This window comes from Prosopis cineraria, unplaced genomic scaffold, assembly GCF_029017545.1.
Source record: "Prosopis cineraria cultivar Desert tree isolate PC_DT_omini unplaced genomic scaffold, ASM2901754v1 PC34, whole genome shotgun sequence".
In the NCBI taxonomy this organism is placed as follows: domain Eukaryota; kingdom Viridiplantae; phylum Streptophyta; class Magnoliopsida; order Fabales; family Fabaceae; genus Prosopis; species Prosopis cineraria.
The window spans coordinates 1-11,189 of record NW_026555365.1 but is presented as its reverse complement, the minus strand read 5'-3'; the positions used below and the strand labels follow the sequence as shown (position 1 = coordinate 11,189).

Genomic DNA, 11,189 nt, shown 5'->3' with positions numbered 1-11,189 from the left:
GGTCACAGCCTTATAAACAACGTTGCATAGGCTGACAGGCCAGAAATCCTTCATAGTCTCGGGAATCTCAACTTTTGGAATTAACAAAATATTAGTGTCATTTATACAGTTCACAAACTCAGGTTTTGAAAAATCTGCTGCACAAGAAGAAACCCCGATCCCCCAACCACATCCCAGTGATGTTGAAAAGATAGAGGATTTAAATTGAATTTTTAACAATACAACACATGATCAATTGTAAATTGAAGAAAATTTGATTTTTTAATGATCCAAGCGAAGTTTCATCAGTTAATAGATGAATACCAATAGGGTAAAACAACCACCAAGAATCAAGCTCAAGATAAAAGGTCAATGCAACTCTTCAGACAAATTACCAGACAAACTCGTCATTTTTATACAGCAAAGTAACATTTTTCATCTCATCTATATATTCTTTCATGTTTCAGATAGAAGGGAAATACCTAATTTCATGGTATTAACTTTCTTGACTCAGCCAAAGAGGGGATTTGAAGAAGATCCTTCCGATCGAGGAAAGTGAAAGATAGGATCCTCATCAGGACTTGTGAATCGAATGTCTTCCTCACTGGATTTCTTCCTGTACACATATATTCCACTCCATTTTGGTGAGGATATTCCACGCCTGCTATCCCAATCATCTGCATAGTAGTTTAGGAAATCCAAGTAGCAGTACAACTCCACATGGTTCCATTCACGGTCTAAAATTACACCATTGAGTTTCTCCTCAGGAATTAGGTGCTGCAAATCAAACAGAAAGATATGTTGTGATGTAATTGATGCATGAATTGCTTCATGGTATGGAAAGCCAATATCTACTCCATTGATCCAGACATTAATATGCAGCTCAAGCTGGTCGTGATATGGGTCCGCAATTGATGCAGCAAAACACAGCCATGTTTGGGAATTGCTTTCGGATCCAAAAAGACACTGAATCTCCCTCAGTGCAGTGGTCAAGCCATTCCGGTGTCCTGTCTTCTTCTATTGTAATTTTCAAGCCATCAATCTCATGCAATGCCTAATACAGAACAAGAGAAGACAAGAACCAAGTTATTATTATGCCTCTCAAGAGAGTGAGGAAGGGACATTTAGCGAGACAGAAAGAAAAAGAAATTGGGAGAACTTTCTAAAGAGCAATGAATATTCTCCATTAAGTTGAACTGTGTATTGAGAAAAATTATATGCTTCTGTCTACACATTCTTCTAATGAAAGAAATTAGGCACCTAAGATGATGCAGTGAGATAGTGATTGGCTGAGGTGCAGTGAAATGATATCCATTTTTTGAGACGTGGAGGAATAAGATAATAAAAAAGTGAGAGTAAAGTATAATCGTGAAAGAGACTTGAGGCTATTAGGCTTAGTATGCTCATATCCATCTTTTTGAGGAATAACTTGTTTTTAAATTAGTATTTTTGTGTTAGTTATTTATGCAAATAGTACAAAAATAAAGGGTCTTGAAAACTTTTTCCTTTCCCAATAAGATTAATGTCATATATAAGCAAAACATACAAGAATATCATAACTTGGGCCGTAGAACAGTAACATTTGATAAAAACAGGACAGCTCCAACAAGGAGAAAAGAAAAAATCGTACAAGAATAGAATTCATCATTTCACACTTGTTGGCATTAGCTTTTCTATTTGAAGTGCTCTGTAAGAAGCCATAGAAATACCATCAAAAGTAAGACGTGTGTGTATGGAGAGAGAGAAAGATTAACCTGATTGAGTAATATTTTCCGAGACTCTGAGCTTAAATGTGAGTACCAGTTTACATTAACTAACTCCAATTCTTTGATGTTTGGAGAAATCCCTCTAACTTCCTGAAGCCTCAAGCACCTTGTAAGTTCTAATTTTTGCAACCCAGCAAGGTTTTTGAATGACAATGGCAGTTCTTCTATGCCACTATAGTTTAAATTAATCTCTCTTAAATTTTCCATTGTTCCTAATATTTCTGGAAATTTCTGAAGGCTCTCGCACTCTGAGAGGTCAAAATGTTCAAGAGACCTTAACCAGATGCTCGGAAAGGTCCTGAGCTTCCTGCAGTTCTTAACACTTAGCCTTTTAAGTTTACCAAGAAAACCAACTGAAGGATGAACACTAATTAAATCTTTGCAGCCTTCCAGCCATAATTCATTCAAATTTGGGACTTCAGACAAGTCAGGAATTCTTTTTACACGTTGGCAGCCTCTGAAATCCATGACACATAGAGACTGGAACATCTGCAAAACAATATTAAAAGTAACCAGTCTTAGTATTTTGTAATCACAACATAAAACAATGAAAAGCACAAAGAATGATATAGACATGCGTGAAATAGATAAAACTTAAAGAATCTACATGAAATTAAAAAGCACAATGTTGTATCTAGTATGGATGTCTGACACGTGCCCACAATTTTAGGAATCTTTATGCTTCATAATAAATAAATAAAAAAATATTGTTGAGCAATGGCCAATACTCTACATGCCTTCAGGGATTCAGTCAGCATGAAACAACTTTCCGGCATCCTCAATATAACTAGTTGCTTTGGGTTGAAATGACATGGTAGATGTGAATAAGGATATCCCTTCCAGTCTAGCACTTTTAAACTACTTGGGAGATACTTGGGACTTGTGGAAAATCGTGCATTTCTAATAATAAGCATCATAAGGTTTGACATCTTTTTAAATGCCATTCCATCCCATTTAACCTCTTTATCTCCAAGCATGTCCAGATTTATGGCTTCAATCTTCTCAGTTCCCTTTCAAACCAAATCATAAGTTCACCACAAAAACTGTTAGATGCGTTAATAATTGAAACAAGTTCATAAAGAAATGTACAGATTCTAACCAATTTCTAATAAATAGTAGCTTATTCAAGGAAGTAGAAGAGGGGGAAAAATAGATGCACTTGAGATTGCTTGAGTAGGGGATTTAATGCTAGGCAAAACTTGAGAAAACTATTAAAAGTAAAGAAACAACATACAAGCACATGACTCTAAACTTACTTTGTTCTCTTCTAAAATGGAAATAATGTCTTCATTGAACCACAACCTAGACCGTTTTTCAGGCTCCTTTGGTGACTGCCGCCGGACAATTTCCTTGCCCATTCCTTGAATCAAGTCATGCATTGTCACAAAACCTGAATCAATCTTTATGAGACATTTATCGATCAACACCTGAATAGCATATTTTGGGCATCTACCACGGGCCGATAGGGCCCTTGTGACATATTCCAATGTGTCACCTTTAAAGCAACAGGAAATGTCTAGAAAAATTTCCTGATGATATTCTTCCAAAGCATCATAACTTATTTCAAGTATCTTTCAGATATTTTGATCAGGAATTAACCGCCACTCATCTAATGCAGAATTCCAATAATTTATTCCTCTGTTGAACAAGTTGGAACCTAAAACTTCCAAAGCCAATGGAAGACCAGAGGCATATTGTACAACATTGTTTAATTTGTCCATGTAACTTTGCTCAGCCCTATTTTGTTTAAAGGCATTCCATTTGAGCAGTTCAAGAGCTTCTTCTGGATTTAAACTCTCTACATCATAGATTTTGTTAACACCATGTGTTTTCTAGCAAATGTTTATCCCTTGTTGTTATAATGATTCTACTACCAGAACATAACCAATTAAGTCCCACAGCAAGAGCGTGCAATTGCTTTAGCTTATCAACATCATCAAAAACTATAAGAACCTTCTTTTTGCGGAGCTTGCGTTTTATCATTGGGATTCCTTGATCGACATCCCCAACGTTGATAATTTCCCCAATCACATTATAAAGGAGCTTTTGTTGGAGATGTAATAGGCCATGCTTTTGTGAATCTTCTCGAACATTAGCAAGAAAACTAGAGCTGTCAAATCGATCAGCAATCAAATTGTATACTGCACGAGCAATTGTTGATTTGCCTATTCCGCCCATGCCACAAATCCCTACCATTTGGACTCCCTCAGACTGAATATCCAAAAGAGAGTTTACTTGTAGCACTCGAGACTCAAATCCAACTGGATAGTGAGCAACATGTAGAGGTTCACGGTCAATCCTCCCAGACACCTCTTTAACGATTTTCTGAATAAAACCACTTTCGTATTCTTGCCTGGCTCAATAAGAAATTTTGTGAAAGTTCATATCAATCAAATTATTTTGCAACATCAATACGTGCCAAATGCATTAAATCAAACATATAAACACAAAACAGCACTTCAAATATAAAATTTGAAGTCTTCATGTTCTGAAATGTCCATGCTCCTTAACGTCTTAGAGATTAAACATGTGATACTGATTGACTAACCGTCAAACACACTGTAAGCCATGCTACATCTGCCAAGAATAAGCACGTGCTTTGTTTACTCGTGTCGAACTCATGACTAACACTGGAATCAGTCGAAATATAAGATTTTTAAATTTTGTTTAGTCATCATGTGTGCCAGTGTTTTGTGCTTCTAAAACAAAAATCAAATGACAAATAAATTTTAAAAAAAAATGTATCAGACAAAATACAAGAAATGAGAGTTACTTTCAATATCAAATAAACGAATAAAATAAGTAAAGCAAGGAAGAATAATATACTCAGATACCCAGGTTTGAAAGTGAAACCGGAGATATCGGCAACATCTTGCAAAGCCTTTCTCCACTTTTGCACCTTATCCTTGTCATTCTGGAACCTTGTATCATACTGAGCGAACGCTTCTCCATAAATTTCTTTCTGATGCCGTACTTCCGACGGTTCCACGTTGTAAAAAACAGGCAAAACCAATCGACCATTCCCCTTTATACAATCAAGGATCTGAACAAGCTCATCTAAACAAAAGGTTGAGGAAGCATAGTCCCTAGAGAGAACAGTGATGGCAATTCTAGACTCACTGATTGCATTGAGAAGGGCTGGAGTAATCTTTTCTCCTCTTCAAAGCCCCCTGTCATCCATAAAGGTATCGATGCTCCTTTGATCCAGAGCGTTATAGAGATTTCTTACAAAATCAAAGCGAGTATCTTCCCCTCTGAAATTGAGAAAGACATCGTAAGTCCATTCGTAGCTGAACGTAGAGGAAGAGAGAGAGGAAAATGATCTCGATCTCTCTGCCATGGGAGCTAGTTCAGAATTCAGATTGGTGTTGCCGCTGGACTAGAAAGGTCAATGCTTCAAAGTTTCTGCACTAAAAAGGAATCAATGAAAACGGAACACAAAATTAAGAAACAATTCCATCGGCGTCCGCGCGCTCAAGCCAATGAGGGATGCAGATCGTCTCAGCAGCACCTTCCCTCAGCGTCCCACATCACAGCCCTCCAATAAACATTCAATGTTCTATATTTTGCCGAATCATCTGATGTAAAAATAATTTTATTTTAAAAATTAATTTCCATTAAATTAATTTTTATTTTATTTTTTATCTTCAAAATTTATTTTAAAAAAGTAATGTTCAGACTCTAACTTAATTTATTTAATAAAATTTTTTTAAAAAAAATTTATAAAATAAGTTAAACTTTAAACAAATATTTACAATTTAATTTATTTAAGCTTTGACATAATTTAATTTATTCAAGCTTTGACATGATTTATTTAAAAAATTTACAGGATAAATCAAACTATAAATAAATATTTATAATTAGATTTATTCAAAATCTAATATGATTTTTTTAAAAAAAAATTAAAAATAAAATAAAATAAGTTAAAAGAATTAATTTTTAAAATAAAATTATTTTTATATCAGATGATATGATAAAATATAAAACATTGAATGTTTATTGGAGGGCTGTGATTTGAGATGCTGAGGGGCGCTGACAGAAGGCGCTGCTTGGAGGATATGGACCCAGCCAATGAGTTCACCTTAGCTTGCCAATTGTTGATGTCGAGACAAGGGAGACAACCACTCCAGCGAGTGATAACTTTTGATAAACAAAAATAAAAGGGAGAATTGCTCAAAAATGCCCCGTTGAAAAGTTTTTTCCCCTAGCGTCCCTGACTTCAAAGGAAATAAGCTTAACTGTAAAAGGACCAAAATGCCCATAGCAAGTTGAGTTGGAAAAAAACAAAGAAAAAAATTATTTTCCACTATATGCAAATTTCTTCGGCAATTTCTTTCCTTTAATTGCAAAAGTCACCCTCCCATGCACTAGTTTTTCCCACATCTGCAAGATATTTTTCAATTATATGCAAATTTCTGCGACAATGTGCAAGCTTACCATGTGCGTAAACTGTAAAGTATCTCCAACAAGATGCAATGTTTTTTCAGTTATATGCAACATCCTTCCAAAAGTACACAGTTGCTTAAACTACATGCAATTTTTTTTTTATTATGTGCAAAAGCCATCCACCATATTTTATATTTAGGGTCTGGTTTTAACAAAATAATATATTTTTAATGTTCAGACTTATTATCATGAAATAATATTTAAAATTTATTTTAATCTTAATTTTAAAATTTTAAGATCCACAAATTTTTTTAACTGAAAATCCACAAATTTTTTTTAAAAAAAATATTTGAGTCTTCTACATTTTTAAGTATCCAAAAAAGTATACTTTTTATTTTTTGATAAAAAATTTATTTTAAACTAAAATAAAATTTGATTAAAATAAAAATTTGACAATTAAGATATTCAAGCTACCTCAAATAAGCTTGAATCTAAAGAATTAGGATAGAACTTCGCTATATAGCTTTTTGATTAGTTCAGACTAATTATTGATTCCGCTTGAATTTAACTTAACCTGCTCAAATTACCAACCTTAGATTAAAGGTCCTAGTTTCAAGCTTGTGGTTTTTTTTTTTCTTTTAACACCGGAGTTTCAAGCTTGTGGTTTGATTGTCCATTGTCCAGGAAAAAAAATGTCATGAAATGACAAAACATTAAAGAGGATGTATCCTCATTGAGTAAAAATAAGAAAAAATTTAATTATGTACTCTTCACAATTTCGACTCAATTAAAATTCACGTATTGAAGTTAATTAAAAAAAAATTCCTCCTTCACTTTTGGCTCAATATAACTTAATCTCTATAATTTTAATTATTTAAAATATTAACCTCTATTTTTTAAAAAATAAAATTATAAAGACTAAAATTATTTCTTAAAACTTAAATACTAATAATTTAAACTGCTAAAATTCTAGGTCTTAATTACCATGAAAGTTTATAGATTAAATGTCAACCCAATCAAAATTATAAAGATCAAATTATATTCAATTAAAATTAAAAAAATAGATTACAATCGAGTCAAGACTCTAAAATTAAATAATTTTTTTTCTACAAATAAATAAACACCACAGAAGAACATTTGGACTTGCTCCCCAAGTTTGGCTTTGCTTGCTGTTTTAAGAATCTCAGACTTCTGGATTAGTTTTTAAGGCTTTATATTATTTTCAAGAGAAGTTAAGCTTACATTCACAAACCTTGAGTCAGCTTCTAGCCCAAGACACCTAATTTATTATTATATACCCTTATTTTCATTGTGTTGTATAATATACAACAAATAATATATAATTGATATTTATTAGGATAACATTGTAAGTGGACATACAATCAAAAGTCTTTACTCTTGTTGTAAAACCCTAACTAAACAGTTAAAAAGCATCAATCTTCAGTGTTTTGATAGGATTATGAAAGCGTAAGAGCTAAACTCACGCCATTTTCCTCACGAGTCATCAACCACCCCTGGATTGGAATTTGCTACGTCAAAAATCTTCCATTGCAGAAATCCGAACCATTACTTCTAACCTGGGGTAGATAAGGACCATCCAAAATATGAGAAGAATTAGGGCAAAGTAGAATTAGGTAAGCCTGATCCCTTATGACTGTTGAGCAGTGAAGCTCCACGTTAAATTGTTATCAAGAAAGAAATGCAGCGAGCAAACCAGCCACAAGCAGATACAGTGATTCCCAAATCCTAATAGATCAAGGAAACAAACAGTCCTATCCCATGGATTATTTGAAAGAAAAGAAGATAATTTAGCATGCCTGAACGTGAGCATGTAAAAGCATCATCATCATCCTAACTACCCTTTCCCTATATTCCCAATTGTTTCTCCAGTCAACAAGTCAGCTTTACAGGTTGAAGCTCCCTCTTGTTCTAAGGAAGACTACTTGGATGTTTGCCAGACATAACATAGAGCAATTGAGCTAAAACATTCTTGTCTGTATTTCATGATGCAGAAGCCTCACATCACACCACAACACAGCCAGGCATACAGACTTCCAGTAGGAGACAATCCAACCCACTCACCACTTTTCATCATCCACTTTTCTTTTCTTTTTGATTTTTTTCCTTTTTTTACATAAAATATGTAAGAACACCTTGGAATCGATCATGATTGGCGGTTTCAGTTAAGGAGAAGCCCATTCAAAGTAATGGCAGCGGGCGCCTCTAGCTGCAGTCCAATTTCCACAGCCAAAGAAGAGGCTTCCTTGCTTGGGACCTGGCTTCCTCACCATTCCCCTACTGCTTTTCACCCCACAGAAACAGAAAGGGTGATACTGAAACATAGGGGTATTCATATCCTTTACTTTGTAGGGATGATGAGGGAAAACACTGATGTGCTCCGGCAAATGCCCCCGCATCAGTGATCGATCAGCAGCCTGCCACATAATGGAATTTGTGATCGAAAATCTAAAACCCCTGTGCATGAGGAGTGCCAGCAGGCGAGCAGTGTTTTTGGCATCATCCAAGCCACAGTGAGCCCGGCCTTGCCAAGCCAAGCCTGCCATCTCAACAGCCTCCTTTAGATTGCACCTTGCAGCACCATATACTTCACGGAAAGGAATCTTTAAGTTGATCCAGCTAATGAAAGATAAGCAACAGAAAAAGCTCAAGTCAGCCAAAAATGAAATTCAGATAGACATTGAAGGCATCAATCAACCCACTGCTGCAGCATTTACCGGTTGAAATAAGGAGGCTTCCGTATCTTCTTAAAACGGCACTCGGATTCCAGCATCACTCGACAGTCCCAGTTAGACCATGTAACAACAGCAAAGTTGGTGTTCTTTATTCCTTTTTTCTCAAGCCATTATCATGCCTAAGGAGAGCCTCGCCCAATGTAACCCCTCTGTCCACCTGAACCACACAGTCAGAATGCAATTAACAATCTACACTGCATGGACGGGAATAAAAAGCTTAATGAAATAGTTGAGGAGCTACAAATAGAATAGCAAGACACAAAAGTAGAAAGAGCATTGTGGTATTTCTACGGAACTATGGGTCAAAGACAACTTTTGGTCATATGATGCTTCTGGGATTACATTAACTTCACCAACATACAATCAAGCATCAAACAAGCTTCTAGAAGCAGGATCTTTCTAGTTTCACTACAGCATTCAACCCACGTTGTGTGACACAATCCATCCTTACTTAGAAGAGCTAAGCATTTGAGCTTTCATATAATGTAAAACCTGGCCTAGATTACCAAGGACAAACTGATTTATTAAATTTTTATAAAGAACACTTTATATCATACTGACTGGAACCCGATGGTCAGTGGAACACCAAACAAAAATTCTTAATAGAAGAAGCATGCAATTTGTGAGGACACACCCAATGTCCATCAAACGCCCAAAAAAAACTTACAAAACATCTAGCTCGCTGCTTCACAATGTAAAAACAACTGTGCAGCTACTTCTAATCTTGAATTAAAGCAACACAACACACAAGATTCAAGCCTTTTTGGGTCTACAAAAACTACAGTACATCACAAGTATTAATCTAATTGAGTCGCCCAGTCCAAATAAAGACTCAACAATAGAGGAGTTCGGTTTTCACAGAGATTGTTGTGCTAGGAGTTTTTGTTTGAAAAATGGTCAAGAAACTGAACGACTTCAATTAAGCTAGTAGCTAGGAGAATTGAGTGTCCACATTCTCCTGTCCCAGATTAGAAGGCAGAATAGCAGAATCAAGCAAATCCAATAAGGACACCAATTCAGATAGTTTTTTATCAAACAAGTTTCTAGAGTTATGGAAAATCCAAACAATATTGGAGTACTAGTTTTGGCATAAGTCAATGACAACCATCCATTGACCTTCGAACTAAATTAAGCTATAAGTTGACATTGTCTGTACCAGAGTTTTATAACCAAAGGACTTTCATGCATGGGGCTATGTAAAATATTATTAGAAACAATTCATATGCCTTCACTTAATAGTTTAATGTTTTGGATTGAAGTGATCTTTCAAATGGTATCAGATCACAAGGCATAGGAAAGCCTGTGATATGTTGAAGCTTAAGACAAAAGCTTTCACATGAGAAGGAGTCGAAAGATTATAACTAAATTCTCTGTAAGTCTTTGATTAGTACTTTAAGTAGTAGTTGAAAATTGGCATACTCCTAAGAAATAAACTTCCAAGGACTCGCATGAGAGGCATTAGTCATAATTTCCATTTTTCTTCCAATACAATCCACTAACATGAATTAAAACTGATTTCCCAAAATGAATTCCTGTACAATGTCCTTATCCTAAAGGCAGTTCGCATTTCAATAGAATACTTCAATTTTCTTGCTATTCAAATGGTTCCAAAAGGCAAAAAAAATTGCAGCTTGTCATATTTGAATTCATTCGCCACATTACACATGGATAACTAGAGAAATCTTCAAGGTATCACCCTGGTTAAATCTGTAAATCATAAGTGAAAGAAAATCATAGTTCAGTTCTGTATGCTAATATAACCCTACCAAAGAGGAATATAGTCAAGGTCTGGGAGAATTCAGTATAACTCACAACAAAATAGTTGTCCAAGCAATTATTTTGTCAGAAGGCCTGGAATCTAAATCACAACTCATTTTCTCCTGCATGATTTTTTTGGAATAGAATGAAATGTTTTAGAGAAAGGAGGATACACAAAAAAAAAAAAAGTGTGTGTGTGTGAGAGAGAGAGAAAGTACAAGAGGTCGCCAACTGTCAAAGAAAAGAAACCAAAAGGAAAAAAGAAGCACGACAAATTCCCTTGAAAGAGCTTTCCAATCCATAAGAAAACCCCCAAAAGTAACTGCTTATTGAAACCCAGCATAAGTCATGAGAGGTTGTTCTATGCAAATATATAATCCAATTTCTTTACTTGCAAGCAGATTCTAACAGTTTATAAAAGAGGGAAAACCATAATAAAAATTTCCTTCACAGGCACTAAGAGTGGAAACCATTTACAAATATTAAAGAAAGCACGATATTTGATGTATACAAAACAAGGTTATTGCTAGGTGCTGATTCACTAAGG

General features: G+C 35.0%; 2 protein-coding genes and 1 pseudogene across 2 annotated transcripts; all 3 read right to left on the bottom strand.

Annotated features, from left to right (window-relative positions):
• Positions 1-341: 341 nt before the first annotated feature.
• LOC129295007 (disease resistance protein RUN1-like) lies at positions 342-3,315 on the bottom strand. Its single transcript, XM_054933489.1, has 4 exons — positions 3,002-3,315; positions 2,483-2,755; positions 1,734-2,234; positions 342-1,033 (listed from the first exon to the last, which is right to left on the bottom strand). Exons 1-4 carry the CDS (start codon positions 3,122-3,124, stop codon positions 863-865), a joined length of 1,068 nt encoding a protein of 355 aa, XP_054789464.1. The 5' UTR covers positions 3,125-3,315; the 3' UTR covers positions 342-862.
• LOC129295006 (disease resistance protein Roq1-like) lies at positions 3,315-5,268 on the bottom strand (annotated as a pseudogene).
• Positions 5,269-7,464: 2,196 nt separating this feature from the next.
• Positions 7,465-9,019, bottom strand: LOC129295011 (uncharacterized). Its single transcript, XM_054933493.1, has 2 exons — positions 8,867-9,019; positions 7,465-8,768 (listed from the first exon to the last, which is right to left on the bottom strand). Exons 1-2 carry the CDS (start codon positions 8,920-8,922, stop codon positions 8,315-8,317), a joined length of 510 nt encoding a protein of 169 aa, XP_054789468.1. The 5' UTR covers positions 8,923-9,019; the 3' UTR covers positions 7,465-8,314.
• Positions 9,020-11,189: the final 2,170 nt, after the last annotated feature.